General features: G+C 42.6%; 1 protein-coding gene across 8 annotated transcripts in view; it reads right to left on the minus strand.

The window, feature by feature from the left end:
- Positions 1–17,982, minus strand: part of PTPN13 (protein tyrosine phosphatase non-receptor type 13) — a 148,705-nt gene that overhangs the window by 78,966 nt on the left and 51,757 nt on the right. For all 8 annotated transcript variants that reach the window (XM_029076672.2, XM_029076674.2, XM_029076675.2 and 5 more), the window contains exon 6: positions 17,055–17,148. In XM_029076672.2, coding sequence (XP_028932505.1) covers positions 17,055–17,148 — 94 coding nt within the window. The remainder of the gene's footprint in view (positions 1–17,054; positions 17,149–17,982) is intronic.

Genomic DNA, 17,982 nt, shown 5'->3' on the forward strand with positions numbered 1-17,982 from the left:
GAGGATGGAATTCCAATTGTTTTAAATCAAAAATTTCCAATAACTCTAAAACTGTTATGAATTGCTTTGGGTTTTGAATTCTCCAGAGGATGATCTACTAACAAGCCTTTTTTTTAATGATTTTTGTTAAGCACGTTCTATTTGCCAGACACTATACTAAGCGCTGAAGTAGATATAAGGTAATCAGGTTGGAGAAAGTCCATGTCCCACATGGGGCTCACAGTCTTAATCACCATTTTACAGATAAGGTAACCCAGGCATGGAGAAGTTAAGGGACTCGCTTAAGGAAAAGCAGAGAAGCAGTATGGCCTAACAGATAGAGCACGGGTCTGACAGTCAGAAGGACCTGGGTTCTAATCCTGAATCCACCACTTGCCTGCTTTGTGAACTTGAGCAAGTCACAACTTCTCTGTGCTTCTGTTACCTCATCTGTAAAATGGGGATTAAGACTGTGAGCCCCATTTGGGACATGGACTGTGCCCAATCTGATTATACTACACCAATCCCAGAACTCTGAATAGCACTTAACACACACCATAAAATAAAAAAAAGACAGCAGACAAATGGCAGAATCAGGATTAGGACCGAGGTCTAACACCCACACCAGTGCTCTAACCACTAAGCCATGCTGCTGCTCCTTCTGCTGCTTTTTAAAACGAACACCCTTTCTTAAAATGTTTTGAAACAAAAAAAATTATTTCATTTATACATCCAAAGTACACAAGTGTTTCTCTTTCATCCATTCATCAAAATGTCAATAAGTCATAAAATGTTTCAATGCTACGGGGCTATGGCTTTCCTATGCCTTCAAGACATAATTCAATTATTTATTACAGCTTGACAAGTCCAGGACTGCTCTATTGCTTCAACTGAATGTGCTTCAAAAACCACCCCCACCATCCCTACCCTCTACTGAAAAATGACAGCACCTGTATGGAATTTCCAAACCCCTAAATCCAACATAATTGCATAAATGTTTTCTGTCTCAATTGGATGTTTGTCGACATCCAACGTGGTTGAATATAACACACTTACTTTTTCAGCAGGTAGGACAAATACTTTGGAAATGATTGGTTTTGAACCACACTATTTCAATTTTCTATCAACAATGAAGGCAAATATTAATTCCTTTGAAGGCATGGAAAGCCTGGCAGAACTAAGAATCAGTCTCATACAAACTTTTTTTCTAGCAATACCCTGCAAATGCAGTGTGAGAAAGATATCTAGAAATTCACTATTTTGGAAAGACATTCATGCAACACAGCATAAAATTTCAAAACACACATTAGGTAAATGATCAGAAAGCTATAAGAGGTAGATGATTAAACCTCAGGGTGTCCTCTCTAATCCAGTGCAATCCTGATAAAAGAATACTTGTTCCTAGAGAAAATAAACTTCTCTCTAGGGACAATTTCATCCCAGTGCTAGGGAAGCAGCATGGCCCAAGAGATAGAGCATGGGCCTGGGAGAGAGAAGGACCTGGGTTCTAAGTCTCGGCTCCATCACTTTGCTATGTGACCCTGGACAAGTCATTTCACTTCTCTTTGTCTCACCTCATATTTAAAAGAGGGATTAAGACTGTGAGTCCCTGGTGGGACAGGGACTGTGTCCAACCCAACTTGCTTGTATCCATCCCAGCACTTAGTACAGTGCCAGGAATATAATAAGCCCTTAACAAATACCATAATTATTATTATTGTTATCAATCAGCTCTTTCTGATTCCATGCTGCCACTGGTCTACATCTTCATTCCAAGTCATCAAAGACAACCTGAGCAACTGGATTTTCAGTCAGGCAAAATCATTCACTCACTTGAAGGGCAGACCCACAACCCAGTACCATCTTTCCCTGCCCTGATTGTAATGGGTCTGACCACTTAGTGAGGGGGACAGGAAGCGGTTGTATTCTGAGCCCCGGGTCCAATTCACTAAAACACTGCTGGCTCATTTCGGGAGTAGCTTTGCCACTGGTTAGAGCACGGGCCAGGGTGTTACAAGGACCTGGGTTCTAATCCCAGCTCTACCACCTGACTGCAGTGTGACCTCAGGCAAGTCACTTAATTTCTCTGTGCTTCAGTTCCCTAATCTGTAAAATGGGGATTAAGCCTGGGAGCCCCATGTGGGACAGAGATTGGGTCTAACCCATCTGCCTTGTACCTTCCAAAGCACTTAGTACAGTGCCTGGCACAGAGTAAGCGCTTAACAAATACCACAATTAATATTATGATTATTTCTACCCCTGGACCAGATTCAGACAGAGAGCCATGATGGGGCCCCAGTGGAACAAGTGCAGTGCTATTCTGTGCTCACGATCTTGTTTGGGTCAACCAATCAACCTGGACCAGGGAGCTGATCTAATCCCAGCTCTGCTACTTGTCTGCTGTGTGAACCTGGGCAAGTCACTTCACTTCTCTGGGCATCAGTTACCTAATCTGGAAAATGGAGATTAAGATTGTGATCTCCATATACGACAGGTACTGTGTCCAACCTAATTAATGCTTAGTGCAGTGCCTGGAACACAGTGAGCGCTTAACAAATACCATTAAAAAAAGAGATCTGCATCACTCTTGGATGGCTGAGAATCACTCGATTTGGTCCAGGCTCCTCCGAGGAGCCCAGCACTCTTCTCCCGAAACTTCAATGCATATTACAAGAAAGTGATCAAAATAACAAAGTAACTCTGCTTTTCACTGGCACTGCCATGTGAGTTCCTTTCTCCCTATCTGGTTACATTACTTCTTCCAGACCACCAGAATCAATCAGTTAATATATTAATGGCTCCGGTGGTCCGACAAGATAAGTGATTTATTTCCTTCCCATTCGAAGGTGCAGGCCCAATGTTTATTCTGAGGTTAATGGATAAAAAGTCCTCTTCAAAGGTTATTCATTCCTGCCCATAATACAAGGGCATTTGAAGTTCAATTACTTGAACATTCTGTTAGACAGTAGATCAAAACAGGAAAGAGCTTTTTATTAATCTTTAAATAAATTTATGCATGTTCCCTAGCTCATATCCCCCCAGTATCTAGGATAATTTTCAGTCAGGCACCTCTGGAAATTTCATTCACTGCACCTGAGAAAATCTGGCTTTTTATACCACGTAATCGTAGATTATTTTGACCTTTACCCACATGAGTGGGTTTAAAATCCGTCTATTTCTTGCAAAGAAACACTACTATAAATATAAATGCTTGGCATATGGTAGATGTGTACAACTTTTTAAATACTTTGTTCCAATTGAATAGGATTGCCATTTGAAGTGAGAAAGAAGACCAGATTTGCCTGGGTTGGGATGTGGGAAACAGCATGGCATTATGGAAAGAGCAGTGGGTCTGACAGTCAGAAGGTTGTGGGTTCTAATCCCGTGTCTGCCACTGTCTGCTTGGGCAAATAACTTTACTTCTCTGTGCCTCGGTTCCCTAATCTGTAAAACGGGAATTAAGACTGTGAGCCCCATATGGGACAGGGACTGGGTCCAATCCGATTTGCTTGTATCCACTCCAGTGCTTAGTACAGTGCCAGGCACATAGTAAGCACTTAACAAATACCATTATTATTATTATCAGCCTGATGCACTCAAAACGAGATACAGGTTCCTAGAGCAAGCAGAAGATGCCACACATGATCTCAGGCCTGTCCTCTAATAACTCCAAATGGCACAGCCACTTTATACTCATTCCTGTCCAGACTAACCACAGTGCTCTCCCAAGCACTTAGTTCAGTGCTCTGCATATAGTAAGCACTCAGTAAATACAAATGATGGATTGATTTTAGTTCTCACCCAAATGGGGATAAAGAAAGTGGAAGAAAGGAATTAGTTTAGCCCAGTGGCTGCAAAAACACTGCTGTTTTGTCTGCAAGTTGTCTTTAAGACAAGCAGCCCCAAGATCAGTCACCTTGGTGATGGTGATAAGTGCATATCTTATCACAAAACTCAGGGGCATCGGCTGATGTCTCAGTGGGAATGGACCCCTTGGAGCCCAAGGTTGCGGTAGGAGACTTTCCAAGGTCACAGCCGGAGATTGCGGGAGCAATGGGAAAGCTGGGGGGCTGCAGCCTTTCCTCAGAGTTTTCCCTCATGTCCCTGGGTGGAGAGTGGTGCTGGTGGTGAGCTGAAGAGGAGGCTTGTTCACCTCACTCCTCGTTCCACACAACAGACAAGTGGAAGAACTGGATTAGAATTCAGGTTCTCTGACTCCCAGGCCCATGCTCTATACACTAGGCCATACTGCTTCTGATTGTAAAGAACAACCATTCAGGCCTACAAAAAAAATCAGCTGTTTTAAGGATTGCCGTTCTGAATCAGATCAAGTGTTCCTCTAAGCCTAATAATCAGTCCATCAATCAGTTGTATTTATCGAGTGTTTACTGTGTACTAAGTGCCTGGAAGAGTACAATGCAACCAAGTTGGTAGAAACGTTCCCTACCTATAAGGAGCTTACAGTCCAGAGGAGGAGACAGACATTAAAATAAATTACAGATAGGTACATAAAGGCTGTGAGGCTGAGGAGAGTAGAGTGAATACAGTGAACAAATCCAAGTGCAAGTGACAAGGAGAAGAAGAGGGAGTAGGGGAAATGAGGGTTTAGTCAGACAAGTCCTCTTGGAGGAGATGTGATTTTAATATAGCTCTGAAGGTGGTGAAAGTGATTGTCCGATATAAAAGGGGAGGGAGTTCAGGCCAGAGAAGGACGTGGGCAAGGGGTGTGAGACAAGACAGACGAAATTGAGGAGCCGGCCCCTGGGAGTGTTCTGACAGTGTCCGATCCCCGCAGAAGTGGCACCGGAGACTGCCAATGGGGCTGTTGCCCTTTGACCTCCCTCTTAGGTTTAAGGATGTCTATTGTTGACTGTGCCCCCTAAATAATACAATATAGATTGACCATTCACTAACTGATGTAATCCTACCCAGCAAACTCCATGGCCTGGGGGTCCTGTGTGGGCCCTGCAGGGTTCTTGTCTGAGTGGGTGGAAGCTGGGGCAAGAAAAAAACACTCCTATACTTCGTTGATGAGGATGAGTCCAGCTCCCCTCCAGGCTGAGGGGTGGGTGCTGCCCTCGTCTCTCTGTAGGACTTCTGACAACCCTCCTCCCCCACCGCCCCAGTGCTGAAATTTTGAGGGAAGCCATGGGCTAGAGGCCCGGAGCCAGACGTAGCTCTCCCGAGTCCTGCTGTCATAGCTTTCTGAGGGGAAAAACATCTGGGTAAGTGGGTGTGAGTGGACTTATGTAAAAAAGAGGAAAGAGAGGCATATGTGTATGTCTCTATGTAGCTGCCTCTTTCCCTTCCCATAGCCACCTTTCTCTTCCTCCTCAAAGCTGCTTCTCTCTCTTCCTCCTCCTTCTCATAATCACCTCGCTCTCTTCCCCCCCCTTAGCTGCCTCTTTCTCTCCCTCCTTCTTCCCATACTCACTTCTCTCCCCGCCATAGTAGCCTGTCTCTCTCTTTTGCTTTCCACAAAATTGCCTATTTCTCTCTCCTAACCACCTGTCTTTCTCTTCCCCCCTTAGCTGCCTGTCTCTTCCTCCCCATAGCCACCTTGCTCTCCCTCCCTGTAATGGCCTGTTTCTCTCTCCCTCCCAGGAGCCTCCTGTCTCTTCCCTCCCTTCTTATAGCAGCCTGTCTCTCCATGCCCCTATATCTGCCATCTCTCCCCAGCCCCCTTCTATCTCTTTCTCCCTCTCCCCACAGCCCTCTGCCTGTCTCCCTCCCCAGATAGCTGCCTTTCTCCTTCTCCGTAGCCATCATTCTCTGTCTCTCTCATTTGCCTTTTTCTTTCTTAGATTGTCAAATGGCTCCCCAGTCCTTTGTACAATGCTTTGCTAGGAGTAGGCTAGAAGAACCCCACCCACTAACATTGTGTCTGCAAGAAAACAAGGAATTTCTATTCACCCATCTCCTTTTGTCCTGGTTAATAAAAATGTAATAGCCTGCCTGAGAATTTATTAATAATTTGCAGCTTCTTAAAAATATGGTCCTCCTACAAATGAACAATGGCATATGGGGTTGAGCCACAGGATTGAGTGAAACTTGCCTCATCTAACCTCTTCTTACATCTGAATGCATCACTTCCCCCGGTAACAGATGTCTGTTGTCCATACTGAGAAAAAGTGTTTCCTTTGACAGGTCTGAAGCTACTACCTTCAAGCTTCAGTGAGGGCCAACTAACTCTGCCGTAAAGGGAGGTGATGGAGCATAATTCTGTAGACTGTAAACTCCTTGTGGACAGGGATTGTGTCTGCCAATTCTGTTGCACTGTACTTGCCCCGACACTTAGTACAGTGCACTGCACACAGTAAGCACTCAATAAATTCCATCAATGGATGGGTCCTACCCACATCTTTAGCGATTCTGAAGACATCAATCATATCTCATCCTTTTCTTCTTTCTCGGCTGTGGAACACTAATCTTTTTGCTCTAGTTGGAAATGGATCCCTCTTCATCATCACCACCAATAGCATTTACTGAGTGCCACTGTTCAGAAGCAGTGTGGCCTAGAAGAAAGATTAGGAGCCTGGGAGTCAGAGGAGCTGGCTTCTAATCCTGGCTCTGCCAACTGCCTGCTGTGTGACCTTGAGCAAGTTACTTAACTTCTCTGTACTTCAGTTTCTTCATTGGTAAAATAGGGATTGAATACCTGCTCTCCCTTCCACTTCGATTGTGAGCCCCTTGTGACATAGGGACTGTGTCAAACTTGAATATCTTACATCTTGTCCAGTGGTTATTTCAGAGGTTGGTACAAAGTACTTAAATACTAATATCATTATTATTATTACTATTGTTATCATTATTAAAAACACATTCACTGCTCCTTTCCTGACCATTTTAGTTGTCTGTCTCTATACCTCTTGGAGTTAGCCTAGCACTTCCCATAACTTATAGCTCCCAGGTTGGATTCCAAAACCGTGCCATATCCTGCTACTCAAGGCACCAGGATAGGCCCCATGGGGTACTGCCTGACTTGCATTTTGAAAACTGCTAACATTTCTTGTGGGCTGATGAGACATTTGGAACCTCTGCACAATTTTTTTTCCCATGGTATTTGTTAAGCACTTACTATTAGCCAGGCACTATACTAAGCATTGGGTAGACACAAGCTAATCAGGTTGGACACAGTCCATGTTCCAAATGGGGCTCACAGTCTTAATCCCCATTTTACAGATGAGGCAACTGAGGCACAGAGAAATTAAGGGACTTGCCCAAGGTAACACACAGACAAGTGGCAGAGCTGGGATTAGAACCCAGGTCCTTCTGACTTCTAGGCCTGTGCTCTAGGCACTAGGCAACACTGCTTCTCAGTTCTAATCAAACTAACCAAATAAAAGGAAAACAATTGTAAAAAATAATAAAATGGTCATTCTTAAGTGCCTGTTATGTGCTCAAAATCCTCCCAGAACCCCATGGCTCCTTCCAGTTATTGCCTCATCTCCCTCCTATCATTCTTCTCCAAACTCCTTGGGCAAGTTGTCTCCACCTACTGTCACCAGTTCTTCTCCTCCAATTCTCTCCTTGACACCCTCCAATCTGGCTTCCATCTGCTTCATTCCACAGAAACTGCCCTCTCCAAGGTCTCCAATGAACTCCTTCTTGCCAAATCCAATGACCTCTACTCCATCCTAATCCTCCTTGACCTCTCAGCTGCCTTCAGCACTGTCGACCACCCCCTTCTCCTGGAAACATTATCCATCTCTGGCTTCACTACACTGCCCTCTCCTGCTTCTCCTCCTAGCTCTCCGTCAGAGACATCATTCAGCCATCAGCTCATTCTCAGTCTCTTTTGCAGGCTCCTCTTCTGCCTCCCACCTCCTTACTGTGGGAGTTTCTCAAAGTTCAGTTCTGGGTTCCCTTCTATTCTCCATCTACACCCACTCCCTTGGAGAACTAATTTGCTCCCATGGCTTCAACTACCATTTCTATGTGGACGATTCACTAATCTACAGCGCCAGCCTTGAACTCTCTCCTTCTCTGCAGTCTCACATTTCCTCCTGCTGTTGGGACATCTCTACTTAGTCATCTCGCTGACACCTCAGACTTAACATACCCAAAAATGAACTCCTCATCTTCCCACCTAAACCCGGTCCTCCCCCTGACTTTCCATCATTGCAGACACCACCTCCATCCTCCCTGTCTCACAGAGCCATAACCCTGGCGTTATCCTCGATTCATCTCTCTCATTCAGCCCACATAATCAATCTGTCACCAAATCCTGTTGATTCAACCTCCACAAATGCCCTCCTTCTTCATATCTGACAGACGATCACTCTCCCCACCTTCAAGGCCTTATTAAAAACATATCTCCTCCAAGTAGCCTTCCCCATCTAAGCCCTCATATCCTTTTTCCACTCCCTTTTGTGTTACCCTTAGATACCTAACTGTATTTTATTCATTTATATTAACATCTCTCATCCCCTCTAGATTGCAAGCTCATTGTGGGCAAGGAACATGTCTACGAACTCACTAAGCACTTAGTACAGTGCTCTTCACATGGTAAGTGTTCAATAAATACCATTAATTGAGGGATTGCCAAGCCCTGTACTCCAAATACTGTACTCTGCAACACAGATCAAGCTGGTATGTTACACCAATGAGCCCTTACCCCAAACCTCAGGGTTGGGTTGTGTTATGGGGGATAAATGTAAGAATAACCTCAATCTTTCACTAAATGAAGCACCTAAAACAGAATTTACACTAAGAACCTTTTTAATCTACCAATGTGGTACGTGAGGATCGAATTTAGGTATCCCATTTGGAAAATCAGGTTCACTGCTGTTTCAGTGAACTGAGACAATACAACTTCAAGCTCTTTGAAATATGCAATAAAAATCCAAGTGTTTTATTTTTTTCCTTTTTTATGTTTCTCATATATTTTATTACTTAAGCATATTATATCATTATTTTCTTCTGTATATAACTGGACATTAAAAAGGCCTATTGAAAAGAAATAAGACTGAGTCCAGAGAATTGCTCTGATCAGTACTCTGTTTTAGTAGACCAAAAAATACAGAAAAATCATTGTTCCAAAACAATACACAGTACTGGGTAATTGTAAGTGGAAGAGAGTTCTTGTGGGAAGTAGATTGTCAGTCCTCTGGGAATGATCTGTACCCAGAAATGAGATAACAGAGGGCCAGATGTGGGCTGATGGCTTCTGGCTTCTGGCTTAAAAGCAGCTCTATTTTAAGAAATCCTAAACAAAATTAAACCAAGGAAGTTTTTCTAAAACAGAGTGTTCTTTATGGAGTACTTCGAGTGATGTAGAATACCATACACTAGGTGGGGGAAAATGAGCCTTTGAAGGGCTACATAAAACACAAAGAACTTAAAACCCTACTGTCCAGAAAACATTTAGTTTTGTTCCAGGGCAACTACCCTAAAGGGTTTGGGAACTGTAACCTAGTCTGACTAAACAAGTATTGTGTCAGTATTACCATCTCTCCTCCTTCCCTTCCCAGGTTTCACCAACACCACTTTCATTCTTCCTCTTTACCAGTTTTCTGTTCATTCGATTTGTCTTCTCCACACCACTGCCAAATTAGACATCTCTTTAAACATTGTTTCAGATTCACACACTGCTTTCTAGTTCCCCCAATGACAAAGAAATGTGATTTTTTTCCCAAATACGCCCAACCCTGAAGGATAGCCATAATACCTGACCAAAGGCTAAGCCTCTGCATTAAGCTTGGCAGGAAATGATTGATTTCTCTTTGCTCTGTAAAGCCATTTAATCAAGATTAGGTTACAAAGTGAAGGTAGGCAGCATACTAATTGTGAGACAGGTGCCCAGAAGTGAGATATGGAAAGAAATGCTTTAAAGGACATTTGTGGTAGTGAAAAGCGAACTTGGAAATTTCATGAATTCAGTCACAAAACCCTATCTCAATGGCAAAACTACACTGCATCTTTCCTTTCAGAATTGGCCCTTCCCACCCACGCCACCCCACCTCCTTGATCACAGTCTAAAAGAAGACATTTTCCATTAGTCTATTAGGCCCAAGCCCAGGTTTTGGAACACTGTCATTACCGCAATAGTTGAAAACCCCTTCTTCACCAGTAAGCAGGATTTACTAGTTTTACTGCACCTTTCTGACAGAGTTGAAGAATGACCTAGCAAGCATATTGTACCTTTAGAACACACAGTATTTTGTCAATACTAACTGGGTAAAAAGACTTCTTTTCAGATGCCTTTTTTTGAGCGAGGTCGCTCCTCCTTAGCTAGATGATTTCAACATCATCAACCTACAATTAAGTTTGGACAAAGAGCAATAAACGACATTGAATGTCACTACTTGATTTTCGTCATGGTTGCAACTTGGATTTTCGCCTTGACATCCCCAAGGAAGCTGCTTGGCACCAGTTCTAGCTAATTTAAAAGCTATTCAGTTGAAACCGTAGTGGGCAATAAAATGTTTAATATGTAATACTTCATGCCATCAGGGTTCTCGGTCCCTTGTTTTAATGAACATTGAAGTTCGTTAAACTTTAATTAAACAACATGGCTTAGTAGAAAGAGCACGATTTCAGAGGACCTGGATTCCAATCCTTGCTCTGCGACTTGCCTGTTGGGTGACCTTGGACAGGACACTTCACTTCTCTGTGCCTCAGTTCCCTAATCTACAAAATGGGGATGCATTAGCTGTTTTCCAAACTACTTAGTAGACTGCTTACCCCATTTGGGACCTGATTATCTTAGATCTACCCGGCACTTAGTACAGTGCTTGGCACATAGTAAATGCTTAAAGAATACCACAATTATTGGCATTATTATTAAAGTGGATGTGCAATTATAAATTCACCAAAGTTCTTGTTTGTCCTGTGCTCTTTCCAGTTACTGGCAAATCCTCTAAAATTACAATGTGTCAGACTCAGGGAGGTTTTCTTCTTCAATATGTGGCTCTCAGACACAAGGAGGGAATGGGATGGAGACTCAACCTACTAATTTTCTCAATGATGATATCATTCTAATCACCAGTTGCCTTTCGTATAGTGCAACTACCAAGAGGAACTACAGGTTCCAACCTTTGGTTTTGAATTGTACAAAGTCCTTAAATAAAGCCTGGGGAAACATTGTGGCCTAGTGGAAAGAGCACAGGCCTGGGAATCAGGGGACCTGGCTTCTAATCCCGGCTCTGTCAAGTGTTTGCTGTGTGACCTTGGGCAAGTCACTTCATTCTCTGTGCCACAGTTTCCTCAATTGTACAATGGGGATTCAATACTTGTTCTCCCTCCTACTTAGACTGTGAGCCCCTTGAAGGACAGGGACTATGTCTGACCTAATTAACTGATACCTATCCCCATGCTTGGAACAGTGTTGGACACGTAGTACGCATGTAATAAGTACCACAAAAATTTTTTTAAAAATAATAAAGCCGGAGATATGAAGCTCTTGTTGAAAGTAGATATCAAAACAGTCTTGAAAATAAGAAGCCAAAACGAAGTAGGTGACAGTTATTTTAACCATGGAAGGTGAGATTTCTTCCTCAGGAAGTCTTCCCACAAGTTACCTTAGCACTGCTCTACACTGAGAAGGCTCTGATGATGTCCAGATCACTGAACAAGGCATGGAGAACAATTATAAAAGGAAAAATAAAAACATGCCCCTTTTCCTCAAAAAGCCTATGCAGGTTTGTCACATGGCATGAGAGAACCAGGTGACGGAGAGGCTTGAAGCCCAAGATCACAGATGAAAGAGTTATGTGGGCTTTTTTCGGTGAAGGGGAGGGAATGAGTTTAGATTGTAGCTTGAGAAAAATAATCCAAGCTGTGGTAGCCTGGTGAAAAGATGACAGGCCCAAGAGTCAGGGGACCTAGATTTTAATGCTCTTGCCTGCTGTGTGACATTGGGCAGGGCAATAAACTTATCTACGTCTCAGTTTCCTCATGAGTAAAAAGGAGATGAAATATCTGTTCTCCCTCCCGCCTCAGACTGTGAATCCCATCTGTGACAGGGACCATGCCTGAACAGGTTATCTTGTATTTCTTCATTTATATTAATGTCTGTCCTCCCCTCTACGCTGTAGGCTCACTATGGACAGGGATTGTGTCTGTTTATTGTTTATTGTACTCTCCCAAGTGCTTAGTACAGTGTATTTATTGAGCACACAGTAGGCACTCAATAAATACGAATGAATGAATGAATGGATTTACCTCAGCACTTAAAACAGCCCTTGGCAGATAGTAAACATTAGAAAGTATAGTTATTATTATTATTATTACTATGCACTCCTGATTCCCAGAGCAATGCTCTTTCCATTGGACCAGCAGTAGGGCAATTTGAAAATTACTCAATTTGCATTATTCGGGTTGCTGAAAATAGTCAGTTCTTCCACAATGCAAGTTTCCACTACGCTTTTTACAAAGAATTCCGCTGGCAAACAAAATCATTCTTCTGACAATGCTTGTCTATTGGGCAAACATGACGAGATGTTGGAAAATATAGTTGTACGCATGGTCACAGATTAGCTCAGGGCATTCGTATTATAACATGGGTTTTCAATGGCATGAGCACTTACTGTGTGCAGGGCACTGTAGTAAGTGCTTGGGAAAGTACAACAAAAAACAGACACATTCTCTGTCCACAACAAGCTTACCATCTAGAGGGGGTTATGTTATGCTCGTGCTGGGGCAACAGGCAAGCAGAAGGGAAGGGATGCAGCATATCACCAAAGGCATGTGACGTCTTTGCCTTCATTAGCCAAGGTACAGCAGAACCGGGACAGGAACCCAAATTTTTAGGACAGTATTCTTTTCACTGGACTGGCAGGGCTATTATAAGGTATGCAGCAATAGAGATTTTTAATGTCTTCACAAGTAAGAAGAAGGAAAATGTGAAGCAGTGTGGCCTAATGGATAGAACACGGGTCTGGGATTCAGAAGGACCTGGGTTCTAATCCCAGCTCTGCCATTTGTCTGTCTTGTGACTGTGGGCAAGTCATTTTTCTTCTCTGTGCCTCAGTTACCTCATCTGTAAAATGAGGAGTAAGATTGTGAGCCTTATGTAGGACAGGGACCGTGTCCAACCTGATTAAATTGTATCTACCCCAGTGCTTAGAACAGTGCTTGGCCACTTAACAATATAAAAAAAAAAGGAGGCGATATCAGAAGAGGTTCAGAGTGAGAGCACCAATTCTCAAAGGTAGAAATGATGTCAGTCTCTTTCTTGAATTCTCAAAATAAGCATCTAATTCCTCTCTGAAAAAAGAGAACCACCTCTTCTGATACAAGCACTCTGAGCTGCTCACACAGAGTCCCTGATGCCCACTATTATCTGCAGAATGGGAAGACACATGACCCAGTGGAAAGATCCTGGGCCCGGGAGTCAGAGGACGTGGGTTCTAATCCCGGCTTCACAATGTACCTGCTATGTGACCTTGGACAATTCACTTTACTTCTCTGTTTCTCAGTTCCCTCTCCTGTAAAGCTGGGAGTCTCTACCTGTTCTCCCTTCTACTTAGATTATGAACCCCATGTGGGAACTGTTTATCTAGTATCTACCCCAGTTCTTCGTACAGTACTTGGCACACAGTAAGCAGCTAGCACCACAATTATTATATTGTTAATACGGGAACTTTAGCCTTTTGATTTTATGAAGTATATTCTAATATACTATAAAATCACTTTACAGGTTCAAATCATTAGCAACCTTTATATTTTAAATAGACCCAATTTAGCACTGCAAAATGTTTGTAATATAAAAATTTCATTATGCTCCTATATAGACTTCAACTTATTTGAAATTGACCATGTGGCTCCTAAGGAAATCCAGAAGACAAATTAAATCAAAATACACCAGCAAAATCTAAAGAGATGACTTGTAAAACTATGCAGACCCTCTCTATTTGCAAACTTATGCAACAAAAGAGATCCTGGATATATTTTAAAATTCACTTTTACACAGCTTTTCATCCTCAAAATTTTCCGTATTTTTATAAGGTCAATAAATCTCTCAATTCACCTGATGACAAGTAGGGAAGCCACTGCTCATTTTCAATCCATATTTGCTGAATTGTGTCAACCTTGTACAGAACATAGAGGTAACACAGTCCAGAACTCTGAGGCTTACATTCTAAGAACATTCAGTTCTATGGCAAATTTTTCAGTCTTTCTCTCATAGGTGTGGACATTCAGTGACAGAGAACTTCAGGATAATGATTACAATAAAAATCACTACAGATCATCTTCTTCAATAGCAAACTCCCATCACAAAGATCTTTCTTCTCCCTGAACTCATCCCAGATTCACCCGCTAGACAATAATGTTGGCTTTTTCGTTGTGGGCATGGAACGTGTCTGCCAACTCTATTATGTTGACATCTCCCAAGCACTTAGTATAGTGCTCTGCACACAGTAAGCACTCAATAAATACTATGGATTGAACTGGGCACATTAACATATGGCAATCAACTTATAATCAGCAAATTAAATTGCTGCAAATGGACACAGTATTATCTGTCAAGGTAAAGTAAATATACATGCAATAAAGAATTTAGCAGTATTTTAGATAAACTGCACCATGCAAATAGTGCAGAGTTCTCCTGTTAAATTACTTTTCACACCCAGCAAAGTTAACAGGTAAATGAACTGTAGTGAAAAATGCATTCCATATGAGCCAGGCCCACCCTGAACCTTATCTCAGCATTTACTAATATTTGTCTTCTATCAGTTTCAAATGAATTGTGCTCAAGCAGAAAGGCATTTTCCTTTATTCTTTTCATATTTACTTTGAAAAACATGATAAACAAACCAATGGTGAGATTGCAGCTGTAAAAAAGAAAAAAAAAGGAAGAAAACTATGGCCAACGAAAACAATTGGCTCTGAAAAGCCTGGCTGGATACCGGGTTTTTGGTCAGCGGCTTCAAGGCCTGTGATTAGTTGGGGTCTGCTCTGAATAACCCTTTCTCAGTTGCCTGTAGAGTGAAGTACACTGGGTGTTCTGTGATACACTGAGAACATCACAGGGACGAGCACACAAAGTAAGATGGGGAGAAATGATCTTCATATGACATAATTCTGGAACTTCTTAAATGCTTACTATGTGCCAAGCACTGTTCTAAGCACTGGGGAAGATACAAGTTGGACTGGACACAGTCCTTGTCCCAATTAGGGCTCATACTCTTAATCTCCATTTTACAGATGAGGTAACTGAGGCCCAGAGAAGTGAAGTGACTTACTCAAGGTCACACATCATATGGCAGAGTGGGGATTAGAACCTATGACTTTCCCCAGTCGGTGCTCTATCCACTGGACTACACTGCACCTCCAATGGTATTTGTTAAGTGCTTACTATGTATCAATTTATCTATCAATGGTATTGAGTGCTTATTGTGTGTATAGTACTAAGCACTTGAGAGAGGAAAATCTAACAATATAAGGAAGTTACATACATTCCCTGCCCACAACGAACTTACAGGGTAGAGACTGTTTCTGGGGTGTCAAAAGTGAGCTATTCTTTTTGGGGAGTGGAGAATAGCAGCAGCAAGTGGACTCCCCCTCCCCCAGAAAAAAAAAAGTTTCTCCATTCTTCGAAGCCTGTGTCTGGACTCTAAACTTGTTTTGTGGGCAGGGAACATGTCTACTAACTCTGCTGTATTTTACTCTCTCCCCCAAGCATTTAGTAATTGCTCAATAAATACCACTGATGATGATGATAATAATAATGTTGGTATTTGTTAAGCGCTTACTATGTGCCGAGCACTGTTCTAAGCGCTGGGGTAAACACAGGGGAATCAGGTTGTCCCACGTGGGGCTCACAGTCTTCATCCCCATTTTACAGATGAGGTAACAGACACAGAGAAGTTAAGTGACTTGCCCAAAGTCACACAGCTGACAAGTGGCCGAGCTGGGATTCGAACCCATGACCTCTGACTCCAAAGCCCATGCTCTTTCCACTGAGCCACGCTGCTTCTCCAGAAGCAGCAGCAGAAGCAGCAGCAGCAGCAGCAGCACAGAACAACGCACTGTCTTATCACCTGCAACTGCTCTGCTGTTGTTTTTTTTGACTAAATTCTGAGAGTTCCCATTCTCCAGCCTCATTTTCTACCATAATGTTTGGACTGCTAGAATACACCTTGGAATCACCAACTCTCAGTTGTTCACTTCTCCCTTGATTCTTTCTCTTCATTCAATTCATTCAATAGCATTTACTGAGCGCTTTACTATGTGCAGAGCACTGTACTAAGCACTTGGAATGAACAAGTCGGCAACAGCTAGAGACAGTCCCTGCCGTTTGACGGGCTTACAGTCTAATCGGGGGAGACAGATAGGAACCGTGGGGGCCAGAGAGGGTTGGGGGGGGGGGGGGGGGTTGGTAGTGCCAACCCAAAAGGCTAATAACTCCCTCAGCATCAATATTTCCACCAGTGATTTCATTTCCATTAACCTTTTTTCTCTAGCCTTGAGATGTCTGCATTAGCTTCCCCTCCTCCCAGGCATATTTCCAAGTCATTTTCCATGTGTGGTAATAGTAGCAGCAATAGTAAGAATATTTATTAAGTAATGCAGGCTATTTGGGAAATATAAACCAGAAGAGCGACACAATCTTTCCCTACATGAAGCTTACACGCTAATAGGGGAGATGGCCAAACAGTATTTACAAATAGAGTAATAAGAGTAAGAAGTTAAAAGTACAGTTAACACAAACAGAAGACTGCTCAGGATGGATATAAATAAAGGTCTCAGAGCTAGAGTGATCTTTCAGAGTTAGAGCTGGTGATTTGCTGTATGAGTCAAGGTGCTGGAAATTAATCAGGAAAAGCTTTTTGGAGGAGGTAGGATTTGGTGGAGGGGGCAATGACCATGGAGAGCAAGGTAGTCAGTCAGATTTGGGGTGGACGGGAAGGGAGAGAGCAGGGTACAGTTAGTGGTTCGTTTGAGAAAAGCAAGCTATGGAGTAGTGTGTGAAGAGAGCATATATAAGTTGGTTGAGGGCCTTGAAAATGAATGCTAGGAGAGCAAATTGAGTGTGTTGCACCAGATTTTGTTTCTTATGGGGCTCTCTTTTAGGCAAAGCAGAAAATGAAGTTGAGTTTAAAACTGCAACACGAGTTTAATGCTCTTACCTGTTGGGAGTCCCTTTCCTCTCAGTCGGTCCCGAATGGCTTGACTTCTATCAGGCTGCAGTGTCTGCTCGCTGCTGCTGGAGGGCTGGTCCTCCTGTACCCAAGCAAGGCAGAAATCGATGACTACTTGAACTAGCAATCTTTATGCTAAGAGGACAAAACTAGTTTGGTCGAAATGGCAGAGTGAGACATCCCTCTGAAGTGATCAGAATCTCTTCCCTACAGGGAGTAAGATATGTGCAATTTGCTGTCACATTTGTGTTCAGCTCATTCTCAACATCATTTACTTGTTTTTTAAAAAATGGTGATTAAGTGCTTAATACATGCCAGGTTTAGCACTGGAGTAGATATGATCTAATCAGTTTGGACACCATCCATGTCCCACATGGGGCTCAAAGTCTTAATCCCCATTTTACAGTTGAGGGAACTGAGAGGCCCAGAGAAGTGAAGTGATTTGCTCAAGATCACAGAACAGACAAATGTTTGAGCCGACATTAGAACCCGGGTTCTTCTGACTCCCAAGCCCGTGCTCTATCCAATAAGCCACGCTGCTTCTCCTTATAGGTAAATGCAGTGAATTGGATTAAAGCAAAGTAGCGAGAATGAGTTCCACTGGGATACAGAGGGTAACAAAAAATTTATCATGGCTTTCATCAATTAAAAGAAAAACATTTAACCAACACAAATTTGAAGCACTACACTTTCTTCTGGTGATTGCAAGAGAAAATCCTCATCACAAAGACAAACCTTTTCTTTAAATAATCTCCTTGACAAAATAGCAACTTTGGTTCAGTGTCAGGCACAGAGTAACCACTTAACAAATACCATTTAAAAAGGGCTTAAATAATATGGGCAATGTTATGTCTGTGCAGTGGTTATTTTTCAGTGTCAATTCCACTTCAGTCTTTTTAAACACAATCTTACTCAT

Source organism: Ornithorhynchus anatinus, chromosome 12, assembly GCF_004115215.2.
Source record: "Ornithorhynchus anatinus isolate Pmale09 chromosome 12, mOrnAna1.pri.v4, whole genome shotgun sequence".
NCBI classification, from domain to species: domain Eukaryota; kingdom Metazoa; phylum Chordata; class Mammalia; order Monotremata; family Ornithorhynchidae; genus Ornithorhynchus; species Ornithorhynchus anatinus.